The 18026-nt window shown below is 37.9% G+C and overlaps 1 protein-coding gene across 1 annotated transcript in view; it reads right to left on the bottom strand.

Annotated features, from left to right (window-relative positions):
• Window positions 1–4798: 4798 nt before the first annotated feature.
• The window catches only part of LOC149287793 (trafficking protein particle complex subunit 8-like), a 29801-nt gene continuing 16573 nt past the window's right edge, over window positions 4799–18026 (bottom strand). Inside the window, exons 16-30 of the mRNA XM_089492410.1 lie at window positions 16571–16765; window positions 15854–16008; window positions 15248–15322; window positions 14547–14667; window positions 13781–13938; window positions 13041–13483; window positions 10311–10458; window positions 9989–10085; window positions 9709–9777; window positions 9530–9588; window positions 8825–9001; window positions 7773–7874; window positions 5643–5788; window positions 5393–5482; window positions 4799–5033 (exon numbers count right to left, since the gene is read on the bottom strand). Of these exons, the coding sequence (XP_089348536.1) occupies window positions 4799–5033; window positions 5393–5482; window positions 5643–5788; window positions 7773–7874; window positions 8825–9001; window positions 9530–9588; window positions 9709–9777; window positions 9989–10085; window positions 10311–10458; window positions 13041–13483; window positions 13781–13938; window positions 14547–14667; window positions 15248–15322; window positions 15854–16008; window positions 16571–16765 (2270 nt within the window). The remainder of the gene's footprint in view (window positions 5034–5392; window positions 5483–5642; window positions 5789–7772; window positions 7875–8824; window positions 9002–9529; window positions 9589–9708; window positions 9778–9988; window positions 10086–10310; window positions 10459–13040; window positions 13484–13780; window positions 13939–14546; window positions 14668–15247; window positions 15323–15853; window positions 16009–16570; window positions 16766–18026) is intronic.

Raw genomic sequence — 18026 nt, 5'->3', positions numbered from 1 at the left:
GGAGAAAGACACTATATAAATACTAGTTATTATTTACATTAAAAAAATTAATAGATGAAATTATCATATGGGATTTCTGTCATCCTTGATAGGTAGAACATTTACCAAAAAAAGAAGATTTGCCAAATGTAGACAATACAAAATAAGAGGAATTTAAGTATTTTTTTATTTTCAGATTTTTATTTTCCAGTTCTTATATACACCAAAGGAGTAGTCAGGCCATTCCATGCTAATTTCCCTGCCACAAGCTTTGAACATGTAACACATTTCCATGAAAATGTTCGCATGCTACATTTGAGCCTCTAATGGCGGAGATTGTTTAATACTTAGTGCCGGTATGCACATAATAGACCTTGCAGTCCTTCCTGAGGTAGTTTATCAGGAGAAGTTCCCAGCTTGATAATGTACATTATACACATTTATAGAAAACACCTAACAAAAAAAAAAAATCACACTACACTTTTAACCCTAAAAAAACAAGGGAACAAACAAGGCCCTTGGAACTATAACACTGTTGGTACTGGGATGTTACCATGGTAACCACAGTGCATAAATGTACATAGAAACAGAGCTACTACTGAAGGAAAAACAATATCAATAAATATATAGAGAACACAAAATAGTGAAGGTGACAGTACACAATATACTGCAGAGTAAGAGACAGGTAGGTATTAAATCCCTTTATCCTGCTAACAAAACAAAATATAGGTGGAAAATGCACATCTTCAGTTATGGCACCCCATCTTACAACCCTGGTGCACCCAGTTTTAGGGCTATATCTCTCATCATCCCTGTCATCATTGTGGCTGAAGGTGATGGGAGAAGTCCACAAAAGCAGCCCCATTTTCTTTTTAATTGAGGTTTTATTTCATCTCTACAGAACACACCAGTGGTGTCACATTTACGGATTCTTGCATGTTCTCACATTTTAGGGATGTGCCATGGTGGTAGGCGGCCATATTATGCTACTTGCTCCATGCACTGATCCCTGCACAAGGAGACAGATCCGCTGATCAGCCACATTCTGCTTCTTCAACCTAGCCTCAGTGTTTAAATGTAAACGAGAGGCATACCTGGGGAAGGTAAAAGAAGCAGCTACCTCTACACTACAGAAATATGTCTTAGGAGTTATCAATATCACATATCTCAAGACCGTCATTTAAATTGTGCTGCAATAGTAAATGCGTGATACGTTGTATTAATTAAGCTCAGGATGATGTAGAATGTGAGCATCCTTTAAATTTGCTGTACTCCCTTATTTATTTATTTTTTTTTTTTAAAGTTGCATCTTCTGTAGAAAGTCCTGTGTAATTCACCTTCTGTCCATGGTCTAGGCACCTGTAACCTTTGTGCCTAGACACATGAATTAGGATGTATGAGAAAGTAATCCCAATAAGTTCAACATAATGCTATGTTAGAGATTGAAAGGAATATAACAGAACCAAGCAAGCTTATATACCAAACCTGCTTTATAATTCCATATAAAAAAAATAAAAATACCTATTATCTCGTTTATCATATTAATGCGTCAATGTCAGCATCATGTCTGCTATACAAATAAAAGGTATTAATAAATGATGCGTTGATATGTAGCCCTTAGCTTGCTGTATTTTCTTTTTTGCATACAAGCAAATCTGCCTAGAAGAAACTTCACATATGGCACCATTAACATGGTAAGTTATTCCAACCTTAACACAAAGCATTGCTTTGCTACAAGGGAAATAACGTTTGGTATTACAGAAAGTAAGCCTCGAGGATAACATGATTTATATATGCGCTTCACTTACCTGATTTCCTCAGTACAAAAGGTACTCTCTCTAAAGTCTTGTTTCAGCAATGTGTTTCAAACTGCAAGTACATCCAGTTAGCAATCAATGGTCATCCGTTATTGCCGTACTCAAGGACACAGGAAAGTGAACGTTCATCACTTTTGCCAAATTTCTCAGAAGATTGGAGAGAATTTCAGTTGTACTGGTGTATGGGAGGCTATTAAAAAATAAGAAAGCTTAAATACATGGAGGAAAAAAAATCCATTATAGCTTTAGCTTTTATAGTCCCAAGTACCCTGAAAATAAAATACCATGATTAAAATGCATAAGAAATACCACCTATAAACATGTGCGTTAGTGACAATTCTTTATTAGGGGCAAAGGCATTGTATTTCTGTACATAGATATGCTTTATAATACAGAATTAATGGTAAGCACCTCTTTGTGGCCACGTTAGCCGGTTGAGTCAAACCTCTATTGTCTGTAATAGTTAGCTAAGCCAGAAGAGTTAGGCTTTAGGTAGGATCTATATCTTGGCACAAATTGTATTTTTTGGTGGCATCGTTTCCCACACTTTTGCTCTCCTGGCTTTTTAACCTGAAAATCCAAATTAACTTCAACAACAAACATCCTACACGCAGAAGAGAGGATAGTTACAACGCATTGTTTACTGCAAGATATTACAGGCAAGAACCCATAGGTATCGATGCAAATTAAAGTCATGGCATTTACCTAAAACGTATCGTGATGTAGACACACACATATACAAGGTGCAAATGAACATGTTGTTTTCAATGGAAAGTTACCAGATTTGGTAGACTTTTACATAAATCATTTTCTAGCCCGTTTAATTAAAACGCAGCGACAACAGCTGAAGAATGAAGAAACACTATAGTTCTACGCGTATTTAAATAAAATATTACATTCTGCGATGTTCATGCGAACGCCAGCACACACTAATTCACGGACTGCTGATAACTTTGCTTGAAGAAAACGTGTAGCTAACCCCTAATAACTAACTTTGACAGGGGGACTAGATCTATCTGAACTGTTGTCATCAATTAATTACATTGATTACCTTTTTACTCTATTCTTCTATTGTACCTATTTATCTACATATTAACAAAATGCATATTCAAAGCAGAGTTGGGCTTAATCTGTAAATTTGCAGGAGAGTTTAGAAAGAAAAAAACATTTCAACTAGCAAGAGAAAAAGAAAATACCTTTATTTCGTAACATCTTAACATCCCCCTACTAAACTGTGAACACTCAGTACCTGACCAGGCAATATATAAATTGAACTGCATACCAACATATCAAATCCAAATTAAACAATATGTACACCGATTCATTATTCTAGAATGAATAGTGACTGATTATAATTCAATATTCGGTTTAACATGCCACTGTCGACCGTGCCTATCAATCAGAACACAGCCACATACACCCCAGGTATTTGATCTTAGTTGCTCATTACTGTACCTTGACTAGGCAATGTAGGCTATCTGCCCCCCAGGCTGCCAGTAGCGGGTCTCTAATGTGTGGCGATGTCAGTGGCTTCAAAATTGCAGATAGTTTTTTCTTTGCCACTCATTGTTAGAGCTACTGTATACATATTATCCAATATAGCTCTATATATCTATAATATACATATTAATGTTACTGTTCTCTTTCGTCTCATGTCTTCTGTACCACAACTAATGGATTACAGAAGCCACGTTGCTGCTGCCGTTTTTTTTCTCTTCCTTTGTGAGATGGAATTCAAAGTGCCTGCTCATTCTAGGTTGAGTGTGAACTTACTTTGCAGTCTCTTGCGGTAAGAAGATTGGGATGCGTGGCCGCAGAACAGCCTGCACGTGGCAAAAAGAGGTTATCATGCCTGCTTCTCCACACAGGGCCAAACTTCATTCCCAGAAAAAGAAAAAATTCCTGGAGAATTTCCTACATAAAAGGGTTTCCTGGTGTATTTAACATTCCAACAAAGCCTCACAAAGGGCCAATCTCTGCATATGTATCCCGTGTGAAGCGATGAGTCGGCCCTGTTTAATTCCTACTTAAATTAAAAGATGGCATTCAACAAATTTCACAGATCTAGCATTTTTTACACAATCATTTTCAAACAGACTTGTATTCTGTGACCGAAATAAGTTAATGCAGACGTAAGAAATGAGGTACGCAATAATAGTAAAAAATATTACATTTGTTTACTCACAGACTTGTTAAAACTTTTAATGTCTTATGTACATTATATATTGTTAACATAATTATGCAACAAGTAGTATATATATTACGGCCATTGGATACAGCCCATTATATGCAAGAAAAGTCTTTGAACAGCAAATATGATGTATGTTTTATTCTATTTACAATGCATTTGTTATAAATATAGTACATCATTTATTGAAAAGCATACTTTATTATACCGAGGCGATCAACTCAATAGTTAAATGTAATAAAGTGAATAACGCTATTTAGATAACAATGTAATGGTTGTGAAATAGTGCATTCAGTACTGAGATGAATCAAAATGTTAAAGCAGGAAGCAAAACTATTGGATTTTAAGTTTCTATATGGACACAACTGTGTGTTTTAAATATTTCGACACCCTCAAACAAATGTGTAGCTAGGTCTGAAACAAATATGAAATCTAATTAGTGCAAATGACAGTAACACCTTTCAAAACGGGGAGTCCAGGATAACAAAATTCCTTTAAACACGTTCAATTGTTCAAACCACGTTCAATATACCTGAAAGGTAAGTGCCCAACAAGGACATTTAATATCTGCATTACATGTGCAGGAAATATAGATTTCCTTAGAGAGAGAAAAAAAAAACAGATTTGCTTGATGACGACGAATAAAGGTCAAACAATTGTAATGTTTACCACTGGTTGCTAAAGGATTTCTTGCACATAAGACACCAAGAAGAAACATGTATTTTTCTTCTCCATTATCTGAAAGTAACAATGTATTATTAAAACACACAACTCAGATCCATTCCTTTAAGTTGAACTTTAAGAGAAAAAGCATTCAAGCATTATTAATAACAATCAGTGCTGGCATGGAGCTCTGCTGATTGGTTTCAAACAGGGTGACTTGGTTCGCAAGCTTGGCAAACACCCTAGGAGTCCCGAGGTTGTAGATTCCTGTATGAATGAAACAAGCCTTAAGCTGCAGACTGAAGGCTTGATGGCTTTTCAGCTGACTTTTATACTGGGTTTGCCCAAGCCAAGTGAAGGAACCATGGATTTCTAGGGATTCAGGGCTGCAGGAGAAAAGGAAGCCAAGTTTATGATGAGGTCGGTGGCAAAAATGATGTCTCGCTGTCTACAACTAAGTAAATAAGATGCATAAAAATGGTTATTGTGGAAATGCTAGACATAATGATGCTATCTCTGGGAGCGGTTACGAGATCAGACAAACATTTAAGAATAAAGGGGGTTATGTATACAAAGTGCATCTGGTATAAAGCCTTAAAATGTGTTTTGCTATTGTATTGGTCCTCATGGTGATAGCGCCACCTTTCAAACTTTGCACATGAAACACTTTCTTATGCATAATTCCATTAAGTAAGAAGTTATGCCTTGCAGGGAAAATGATGTGAAGGACCCAATTTACACTTACCTTGTTGTCTTATGCCTGAGATCAACTATTACATCAACATCTGCCTGAGAACAATTGGAGAGCACAAGAGTAACTGGAACTATACAAAGGCTGTACATACAAAGAAAAAATAAAACACCATTACTTAAAAGGTCTACAGTAAAAGCACAGAGAAGGCGCAAATAAAACACTGGAAATACATTTAAGGTGTTGCAAATTATTTTTACCACCTGTTACTGTACAGCCTTAAGTCCTGGTTATTTCCACATACCTTTTCTGATGGAATGGATGACTAAAAGATTCTGGGTAGTGAAGGCTGGTTTTAATTAGATTTGAGAGCTGTTCTGTGGACGGCTTCGTGGTTACAGCAGTACTTTCTGGCCTGTTAAACTTCAACAGAACCATTTCTGGTTGCTCCTAAAATTGATAAAACAGAAAATAAATAAATAAATAAAAAAGATACTGTTTACTGATACAATTTCCAAGGCATACAATCAATGAATTACAAAGATTCAGGCACTAATACAAAACAATTCTGTATAAACTAAAAACTTTATTAGAAAATTATAGGGACACTTGTTTATTATTTAAGTGATGGTGAAGATCCGGACATTGCTGGAACTGTTTTACAGGAGGATCAGTATACTTACGCTTTGAACATAAATACTGACTGAGTTGGGTACCTAGACAATAAGACTGTAAAGGTAGAGCTGTCTTTTCCTTCTGTACCAGTGGGCCTTAACATGTTAATTTTATTGACAATATTCATTTTATTGTTGGATTTTTAGAGACTACTGGCATGCCATAAATAAAACTTAAAGGGGAAAGCAGTCCCAGGAAAACAATGGCCTTCTGACAAGGTCTTATTGTATTAGCAGTACAATAATAATTACAGCATTACCGTATTTGCTCGATTATAAGACGAGGTTTTTTTCAGAGCAAATGCTCTGAAAAATACCCCTCGTCTTCTAATCGGGGTCGTCTTCTAATCAGACCTCAAATAGAGTCTGATTAGGAGACTAAGATCCAGATCCCCCGCACCGCTGCAGGGGACCTGGATCCTCCTGTCTCACCCCCCCCCCCCCATCATACACACTTACCGGTGCTTCCTGCTGTATTGCCGGGGCAGCGGGTTGACGTCTACGCGATCCGCGTAGACAACGTCCGCTGCAGCCGGAAGGAGGTGTGGCTAGCAGCGGGGGTTGTCTGCGTCCGTCGCGTAGACCTTCCCCGACTGTCAGAGATCTCTGATCTCTGACAGCCGGGGAAAGTATACGCGACGGACGCATACAAACCCCCGCTGCCAACTCCACCTCCTTCCGGCTGCAGCAGAAGGCGACGTCAACCCGCTGCCCCGGCTGGAAGCACCGGTAAGAGAGGGCTGAGAGGGGAGAGAGGGGAGAGAGGAGAGAGGAGAGGAGAGGGGAGGGGAGGGGGGGGAGAGAGTGTATGTGTGTGTGTGTTAGTTAAATGGGGGCATAGGGCATTTCTGGAGTGGCGTTAAGGGGGCATTTAATAGAGCACTCTGCCTCCTGAAATGCCTTATACCTCCCTATATGCCACTCTGCCCCATAATATGCCTTTTAACCCCCTAAATGCCAGAGTGGCATATAGGGGTATAAGGCATTTCTGGAGGCAGAGTGCTCTATACAATGCCTTTTAACTCCCTTAATGCCACTCTGCCTCCTGAAATGCCTTATACCTCCCTATATGCCACTCTGCCCCATAATATGCATTTTAACCCCCTAAATGCCAGAATGGGATATAGGGGTATAAGGCATTTCTGGAGGCAGAGTGGCATATAGGGGGTCAAAAGGCATACCATGGGGCACAGTGGCATATAGAGGGTTAAAAGGCATATCATGGGCCACAGTGCCATATTGGTGTGGCAAGCCTGGGGGCAGATGTGCGTAACTGGGGGACAGGCTGGAAAATACAAGAAATAAAAACAAAAAAAATATTTTTCTCAATCATAGCTTTTATTAAAAAAAATAGTTTACATGAATTAACATTTACTGGTAAAACTTTTTTCCTTTAGGGTCGTCTTATATTCAGGCTTTTTCTTTTTTCCTAAGTTAATATTCAGATTTTGGGGGGTTGTCTTATAATCAGGGTCGTCTTATAATCGAGCAAATACGGTATTTTTTTGTTCCAAATACCTAACTAAAAGGAAAATCTGGAGATCAGAAATAAGTAACACTCGGTTGATCTGATAACATGTATTGCTAAGTAATTGTTACAGTTAACTGTTGTAAAGACAATGGGTGGCACACCTTATTAAATCAAACAATGAAATAGAGGGCTTTGGAAACAAAAAAAAGCATTTTTTTTTTTTATTTGACTTTGAGGTAAAAAAAAAAAAAAAAAAATTGAAAATTGTAAAACCCAAGAGAATTATTACCTGCTTTTGGGGAGAAGACAGAGCCTCCGTCCCAACTGTGTGAAGTGTCACATGATGCTGGCCTTCCAAAATCAGCTGCTTGTTATCTTCAACAACATATGCCTGGAAAATACACGATATAGAGGCCGAGGTGACGTTTTGCTCTTCCATACAAACACTTATTTTGACAAAAAAAAAAAAAAAAAAACGAGTCTGCAGAATAAGAATCTAGATTTGGCAACATTTACAAGATTGTTTTAATTTAAAGAGACACTCCAACCATTGCATGCACTTTAATGTATATAATAGCTGAGTAGATCATTTAAATTTTAGTGGAGTGCGGGTATATGCTACAGAATTCCCACATATGCATTTCCCCCTTAGCCTGCCCCCAGCTATTCTCCATGCAAGAGACATGTGCAGCTGAACACGTTTCCTCACACGTGATATACTGCCTGTCAGCTCCAGCGCTGGCTCTGCATGGTGGGGTTTTATTGAGAGCCCGGGTGCATACATGGAAAGTGCTCCTATGGAATTCACAACGGGAACACTTGTCTGCTATTGATCGGCTGCTTCCAGCAATAATCGTTGGCTCAGAGAGGACGACAATGACTGCGGCTCTGCAGTATTTTGATTTTTTGGTATTTATATAAGAATATATACTAATGTACTCAAAGTACTTAAGTACCCATACGTCTTTAGTGTCAAGTACAGTAAATTGTGCATTTAAGCAAGTACTTGAATGGAAAATATAAAAGGAAGCCAAAGGATTGAAGCAGAAGACATCTTTAACGGTAGCAATGCATCCTTGCTCTGTGAATTACACTAAAATGGTTTCCCTCACCTTGCATGCAAATTGTACTTAAATTAACATGAACACCATCACAATGACCTTCAGAGATTTAAGTCTTCCTTCTTTACCACAACATGCATGTGCAAAATGACAAGCAGCAGTGCTGTTATAGTTACACACCACTAAGATTTGGTTAAAATAATGATTTCTTTAATCTATTGTATTTTGTCTTCTCATTTAATCTACAGATTTTGGTTATTTATTTTTTTTGTTTTCTTACCTTCCACAAAACAATGATATTTAGGTTAACTTCACTGCACTTCTGTATTAACCGAACAGCCTCATCGTGTGTTGACTTCCCAGATGCAGCTGTGGCCGCCGACGGACTTTTCTTACATTGTGTGGATAGCGAGCTTCGAAAGAAAAAGTCCGCACATGGAGTGGTCGAGCTTATTATCTGCAATTTTACAAGAAAATACGTAAGACTCACAGAAGAAGGCATCAGGTCAATAAGTAAAATGAATCAACAGCCACAAAATATTAAAACTTGATGGTAACTATCACTTAAATTTTTTATGTCTTTAACGCTATCTCCACACGGGAACACCTTAGCGGTTGGAAACCAAGCAAACAAAATAAATAAAATAACTTCACAAGTGTTCCTGAAACAGTCTTGTGCAGAGAAAAATTAAGAGTATTACAGTTCAGACTTGCACATATCACAATTACAGCTGACCTTATTGATAGTTACATCAAAAAGACTATTTCTAAATAAAACTATGCATGACGGGGTAATTTATATAGGTAAATCAAAATGAAACAGTTGGTCAGTTACGTCAATAACTTGGACAAACATACATAGGTCAACATAGGGAGTGAATTTAAGATGGTAATTCGTTTATTGCATCATTACATTGCTTCCTTCTCACGGTTTCATTTGGTATAATACATGTGTATGTAATGTGCATGTCTATGATCTGCATACCTGTTCATTCCCCAAAATGATGTCACCAAATGTGTATCTTTCTGATGACGGTTCAGCATCTAAAAAGATGAAGCATGATATTCTTATAAATATACCTTGATTTCAATATATAACATTGGAGCCACATAACCACACGTTTAAGGCAGACACACAAACACATTTATAAAGCAGAACCTTACCTAGAGAAGATTTGCATCGCGCTGCTTTGAAACACATTTTGACCCCCTCTCTGCTGGTTAGTTTAGTATCTAATATGAAAAAATGTATATATTAAGAAGGAAGAAAAGGATCGACAACTACTAAAATTACTGAAAACACTGAAAATGTAAGAATTGCATTAAACATCTTACATTGAGTGTCTCCTGAAGGAAATAGTCATTTATGCCAAGAAGATATTAAATGTCATGGGTCTATACATATTTTCAGTGCATCTCTCATATGTTGTTAATATTTGTATACCTTTATTTTTAGTGGGATTCACAGACTTCTGCAGCTTCCAGTTCTTGCTGCTACTGGATACTTGAACAATATGAAATTCTTTCACACCTGCCTCGCTCTGAAATAAAAAGCAGAAACATGAACAGGTAGAACAACCAACAACTAAAAGGCGTTTTGGGTAATTTTCTATTACGGTAACAGAATTGTGTGCAGACGCGCCAACAAAACGGGGCAGAGACAGAGGAGGACATTCGAGTTAGGAGTGAAACCTGTTTGAATGTCGTATTCAAAGCATTTTGCAAATGTATAATGCACTTTTAACACGAGTAACTGAAATACTTACTGTGTTCATGTTTTCCACATCCACAAACACAAGCATATTTCCACCTTTGCTTTCTTCATCCTCCAGCGTATTACTTCTGGAGACAGAGGCCCGGACATTCAGCGACTTACTTGTACATATCACTGCGGTGTGTCTTAGGACCCTATGTCTAAAGAAACAGAACAATGATGAGGCAGATGTATAAATTAAGATGAAAAAATATTGTCTTAGAAATAGCTACTTTTTCATACCTACAAATTTTGGAAAGCTTGCGTATGTCTATTTGAAATTTACCCAAAACTACACATTAAACTTTTTTTAATGCAACTGTGCTACCTTGTTCCCAAGTATCAGTTTCTGCCGGTGTATTGTGACACGCATGCGACCACTCACGACATCACAACGCACTTTTACGTTACAAAGGCCTGCATTTCCTCCACCCCCTGGAGAAATATTTTTATATTTTGCAGAGCTTTAGGAGGCTAAACATCCTGGAACTGAAAGGAAGTCAAAGGGTTGAAAAGACGTCATGCAATATCAAATATGTTAGAAAACACTGACTTTTCAAGGTACGGCTTATTCATAAACTAAATGTGTGACCTTATCTGGCAATAAAACCATAAAAGAAAAACACATTACAGAAGGTTTGTGCTGGGTTTATTTAAGTGCTAAACACCTAACTTGTTTCATACCGACGCTAAATCCATTAACAAATTCAGTCAAGGTCAGAAAATTACTTTGAAATTTCAGTTAGAAAAATAAAAACAAACATTTGTAAACAGGCCATGTATAAATAATGTGTGAGCCTGTTTTTTTGGCGTTAAAATAAAAAAAATTAATAAATAAATAAAAATTTCCAAACATTATCAGAGATAACAGCAAACATGAGCTGAAAAAGGTGGAATAAACAACGTTAAGGTAAATGAACAAATATAAAAAAAAAAAAAAAAAAAAAAAAAAATCTCTTTATGAGTAATGATAGATCCTCAAACATTTGAGCTATTCCAATGTTATCATAAGGAACACGTGATTGTGGATAATAAAATAATAATACCGTATTGGCTCGGATATAGGCCGCCCCCTAAAAGTTTGGTGCTTTTTTAAAGAAAAAGTTTTTTTCTTTAAAAAAGCACCAAAAAAACATGCTGCCACTCTGTCTCCCCCCCCGAGATATGCTGCCACTGTCCTCCCCCCCCCCGAGATATGCTGCCACTGTCCTCCCCCCCCCCGAGATATGCTGCCACTGTCCCCCCCCCCCCGAGATATGCTGCCACTGTCCTCCCCCCGAGATATGCTGCCACTCTGTCTCTCCCCCCCCGAGATATGCTGCCACTGTCCTCCTCCCCCCAAGATATGCTGCCACTGTCCTCCCCCCCCGAGATATGCTGCCACTGTCGTCCTCCCCCCGAGATATGCTGCCACTGTCCTCCTCCCCCCCCCCCGAGATATGCTGCCACTGTCCTCCTCCCCCCCGAGATATGCTGCCACTGTCCCCCCCCCCCCGAGATATGCTGCCACTGTCCTCCTCCCCCCCCCCGAGATATGCTGCCACTGTCCTCCTCCCTCCCCGAGAAATGCTATCACTGTCCCCCGTCCCCCCCCCCCGAGATATGCTGCCACTGTCCTCCTCTGCCCCCCCCCCGACTTACCGGAGCAGACTCCCGGGTGTCTTGCGAGGCCGGCGGGGGACAGCTACGCAATACGCAGAGGTAAAACGCTTAGACAACCTCCCGTGCCGGCACCCACCCCCCCCCCGTGGAAAGTCCCGGGCGTCGGGCGCTAGACCCCGAATATAGGCCGCACCCCCACTTTAAAGAGGGGGGAAAAAGTGCAGCCTATATTCGAGCCAATACGGTAATAGTATTATCTCAGTGTTATCCCAGTATCTCTGTACAATGAGATAAAAAAAAACAAAAAAACGTTTAACACAAAAAGACAGAAGGATGATGTAAATAAAACTCAACTGAGGATGTATTCACACCAAAGCTGTTTATATAAACTCATAATATGTTTGTAAAGGAAAATTTAATTTAAGGGATTAAGGGATATTTTAATTTATCTGAAACCCAGGACAGCATCAAGAAGGACATAACATTTTACAGGAAGCATGAATGGTACTTGGTATGCTGTAAATCGCTGTAGTCTGCAAACAGCTGAAGCAATAAAAAAAGCTAGGTACATCCTTAATTATTTAAATATTAATAAACTTACTTTATAAAAGTAGAAATAAAAATGGATTCAACTATTCTATGCTTGGACATTCTAGTTCCTAGTTTAGGTTTGTTATTTTATATATATATATATATATATATATACACACACACACACACACACACACACACACACACAACTAAGAGTTAAAAGTGCAAACACACATTTCTACAATAAAGTAGGATAACGGGATTGTAATAATAATTCTTAATTACATTAAGCCAGTCTCGTAGACTTACTAATATGACGGTATTTAAATTCTTTCACATACTTTAGTAGACATTACACATTTATTTAAACCCCTACCGTACATACATGTGTAAACCTAGAGTAAATTAATGTTCTAGAAACAAATCAAATGTAAAATATAAGTTTTGCTTCCTCCACTCTACATATCAACAAAGGTAACTGCGCAAGAATATTGTCGTTTACTTAAACGTCCAAGAATCTAATGGATTAATGAGGTATTTGAATTTTTATGACAAACATCATGCAAGTAATATTAATGCAACAAAATGTAGTAGATCTAAATAAACTTACCGCATTCTCAACTGTTTTTCTAAGCTTTCGTAATAGAACACAAAATTGATCTCATGAACTCCCTCTTCATCCGGACCACGTAACCACAAAGGAAGTTGCACTGATGCACCAGGGGCAAGGACCGAATCCGTTAGAGGAATATCGATAACCTCCGGTTGGCTTTCACCACCAACACCAAAGTCTACTGGAGCAGCAGATGAGGTTAACATTGAGCAGCCAGAGGTAGAATCGGTAACAACAGTCTTATAAGCACTGCAGTTCATCGAAGCTGCTGGACTTAGTGGAGTCAACGCGGCCGTATTGCTGCCAAACGTAAAAAACTCAGGTCTTTTGGAAACAACCCTTAGTCCCGTTAGAGGACAATTGCTCACATTTACAAATTCAACGTGCGCTTTTCTGATTTCTCCACAAAGCAATCCAGTTGGAAAGTTAATAAAGTACACCTATTGAAGAAGAAAAAATAAGAATCTAAACTGCATCACCACTGTAATAAAGTCTTTGAGATCCTAAAAACAACATATATTTAATAGGCAACACATTACAGTCTTAAGTAGCCTTAAATGGCCTTAGTAATTAGTTTCCCCTACAAATGTGATCAAGGATAAATGGTCCTTAAAACAAAATCTTGAAAGCTAAACTAGAGCTATATGTGATGAAGCTAGGCAGAAGGTTAAGTTCCTAGATTTAAACTCAACAAATATTAGAAGTAAATGGATACAGAATATGAGTGTGAGATGTACCTCCAACAAAGGCATCTGTGGGACAATTATTGGATCCAGTCGACGATCAGGTCCATACTGAATAGATGTTTTTTCCTCTTTTGTACTATTCAGGCGAGGACCTTGTATTTCCAGATCCTGACGACCTCTAACTGAAACTCCATTTGATGTAAATTTACCTGCAGAAAAATTACAACTCCTAGGACTGTATATCTTAAATGTATGCATATATTTCATTGTAAACTGCCAGCTGAGTGCCACTATATATATATATAAATGGAACAAAGTCCATAAAGGTATTAGCAGTTACCAGTGTGGATACACTTTATCTTCTCTTAAATGGCCCAGTTTACAAACAAGCCGTCTTCTCCATTAAATGCCATATGTAATTATGAGCATACAGCATACAAAAGCACCTTGCAATATCTACTTCAAGCATGCATTATTAAAGTTCAATCCCAGTAAGCATCTAATGCAACAAAGGCTGAACTGGCCCTGTACAATGCATAGTTAAATAAACAAGTTTTTGTGTCTCCCCACATAACTTATTATGTAGGGTGACATCAGTCAAAAAATGTAAGCACTTTAACGCATCTAAAAGCCTGTGGTTTAATCAATAAACCCAAATGTATCTCATCAATACAGCTCACAAATATCCACATACCCCAATAACTTATAGGAAGAAAAAAAAAGGAATCAAGAATATTTAACCGCGAGGAGAAATCTCTCTCTAACAATATAATGTAGAAATCTTCTATAACCAGAGCTGCCATTAGCACGTGCTTACCCGCTGGTAAACTGCTGGCCGGTCCATCCACGGTGCCAATATACGGAGTAGTGCTAAGATTATAGACAATTCCCAGAATATGCAACTCCCCACTTTGGAAGGGAAATAATTTCAGTCTTGCCTATAAGAATGGGAGAGTGGCATCTTGTATATTAGTCAAACATTAATGAAACAGAAGGAAACAACCTAGAATATACCACAGAGTACTTGCATCTATGCATGCTTTACAGTACATATTACACTTAAAAAATTATATTAGGTGCATCAATTTTTGCTACAAAAAAAACATACTATGTATTTGCACAATACTCTTGGAGGCAAAGCTATTATTTTTCAAAGAAAAACATTTTGCCAATTACAAACATTTGGGTGTTGCGAATTGGAGTTCTGAGGATGACTGATCATGGCTCTATTAAGTATTTGTACATGTGTCTATGTAAATTTAGACTGCATCGAAAGGTCTACTTGCTATTTAGGCAGGTGGCCATATAGTGTGCTTTGCAAGCGACATGCCCTAACCAGATATTACGATGATTTGATGATATCAAATGCACCATATAGTAACATTATAACGGTTTGCCACGTTACTATGCAGAGTCTGAAAACACCCTGCCACCAAGTTCTCAGTAGCGAATGTTATTGTATCTGGGAAAAAATCTCTTCATTCGGAGATTGAACAAAAAAAGGCAAAGTGTACTTACAATTTTTGTTTCTTCACTGTTAATTAAAAATTCACTTATTTCTTCAGTTCCAATGACATCACTGACACATTTTCCCTGTACAAGTAAATATGGTTTTAATGGAACGTGGTAACAACATTAAAAACACACACTGCATATTGAAGACCTCAGCCTCTTAGGGCCCTTTAGTCTGCATCCCTCCAGTTTTTTTTATTGGAACAATGCTCCCATCCCTCAGCCTATTTAGCAAAATGTCACGCCAATGGCACAAACTGAACATTACTGGGTATACTGCTTAACCCAGCAATAAAATGAAAACGCACTGGGATGCATGTCCTACTGCCTGTATATGTGGGCACATGGGTTTGCACACATACAATCAGAACTCCAGCTATTGGGCATGTAAGACGTTGACAAAATTGCAGAAGGAGAGCTACCACAAAGCAAACCTGGTTTTCGTTATCTCCAACAATTTTTAATGAGATGTATTCAGAATCAGAAATGTAGTTGCCAAGGTCTACAAACTTAATCAGCATAGTCATCGGTAAAAGAAAGTCTACAAAATACTTAATCAAAGCAATAATATCAAGGATGAAGTAAAACCAGAGAAAGAATAAGGCTGACTACCTTTGTGCTCAAATCATTGGTGATGGGTTCTTTTGGTTCTCCAATAGAATTTTGGATAATCTCGCTTGGCTGGAATTTCCACAACAGAGATAAATCAGTTAACAAAAGTGGAACCTTAAGAGGATTCTTGAAGGACACCTCCACAGTTATTGGCTCTGTTGAAATAGGAGAAATAAAGATCAGTTTTATCTGGAAAATATTTTTACAATGCCTTCGACTGGTTATGTTTGAAAGCCTGACAGCAAGTTTGTAAATTACCATTTATTTCTTTAGAAGCTCTAGTCCCTTAAGATAATGGGTTGATACATTGAAGATCCTGTTAAGAGTATTTTTCATTTACAAGTGCGGCAAAAGGGGACATTAATTAGTTGCATAATCATGCAAATTATGGGCATCTTAGCACAATAAAATGATATGAGGACATTACGGGGAAGCTAATAGTTAGGAGGACACTTCTGGCACAATCTATCCAAGAAAACCATGAACAAAAATAAAAAGAATAAAGAGTGTAAAACATCATGATCCATTGTATATTGAAAGTAGCACTAGTGAGGTTCCTTTGTTGATAATCAATATAGAGTCTATTATGGCCGTAACAGTAGTAGTAGGTGTCAATGAAGAGAAGCTCTCCATGTCAGGAACCATTTATGAAATAAAGGTGTCCACATTTTTATTCTCAGTTTGTACCGACAAAAGTTCTTAGGTTAAATGTATTACCTTGTACAACAGCTAGAGGAAATTTGGAGTTGTCCGAGTTGCTACCTAAACAATACTGCGTTGTTTGAAAATTCGGAGGCAGGACTCCTCTATTAACTACAGATACGACAAGTTCCTCCAACTCCTTCCATTGTTGTGATGATTCCCCATCATATTCTTGGTCAAGGCTTACATGCGTGGCAGCTTGCTTCTCACCTGTAACGTTATAGAAGCACACATAACTAATGAATGTTTTTGTTATCAGGAATGTACTTAATATGTCTTTTTATATTTCTACAGCTTTGGCTTATAACATTTGAATGGGCCATATGGTTCTACATTGTATTGGTTGCTCCTGATGGTACATGAAACAAAGCAAATTATATATAAAATAAAATCAAATTATGACAAATACTCTTTATGTTAGGGTATTGTGTAAGATATTCTCACAACATACACGGATTGTTTATATATGACGTCTGCATGGTGCATTGAAATTCATACTGCTATATGCTTGATGAAAAGCATACTAAATGCTTTCACTATATTCCGGTCTTTAGGTAGAGCTTTGAGAATCAGGGCTGGTCTGGGACGGGTACCAGCAATTCACAGCAGCCGGGAATGAGGAACTACCAAAGCGGCATTGGGAAGGGGACTATATATTCAAGATAGAGCCGATGCATTAACACATTAGTGAAGATGTGCACGCTGACCAGGCACAGAGAGGACATCACTGCTGCGTTAGTGTGTGTGCGCATGAACAACAAAGAATGGGTAGCTGAGCATTTGCTGTCCTACGTTTCACATAACTCCCAGAAAAACACAATAAAGAAATACTTAGTTCACAAAAGTAGGTGCACCAAAGGTGTGTAAATGCTGGCATTCTTTTGGAAATGTGTATTCTTTCCTATATTGTGTTGCTATAGTGTATCTATTGCAATAAATCATATTTTATGCTGTATGTTGTGTAGTTCAAACACATAGGCTGAAGCTATGCTGATGCATGAAGTTTAGGGGGATAGTGTGAAACAAAACCCAGCTGTGTGACTTTATCCAACACTGTGTTTAAAACTCAAAGCAAAATATTTTTTATTATTTATATTATATATTACTTTAATGCAGCTTCTCCTTTAAAAGTATGGTAAACTCTCTGAACCTAAAAAAACAACTATATTAATAATTCTGTAGACAAAGGACAAAACTGAGGGAAAGCATTAGCCTATCCTTGAGATAAAAAATACCATAGTGTGGGAGAAGGACAGCTTGTACAGAAGTTCAGATCCTACCGATGTCACTTAATGGATAACTGAGTCATCGTACATCACGTACAGAATGCACCAAATTAGCAACAGGAGGTTTGTTACTTACACAACAAAAAAACTTCTACTTTATCTTACTAACCATCCTATTTTTTTGTAAATACCAGAGTAGGGGCCTTAGATTCAGAATAGGAGTAATCTCATAGAAAAAAAATTAA

Source organism: Sceloporus occidentalis, unplaced genomic scaffold (genome assembly GCF_023333645.1).
Source record: "Sceloporus occidentalis isolate IW3139 unplaced genomic scaffold, rSceOcc1.0.p SCAF_56, whole genome shotgun sequence".
NCBI classification, from domain to species: Eukaryota; Metazoa; Chordata; class Lepidosauria; order Squamata; family Phrynosomatidae; genus Sceloporus; species Sceloporus occidentalis.
The sequence above is the reverse complement of the archived record's forward strand: the minus strand, read 5'-3'. Positions and strand labels throughout refer to the sequence as shown.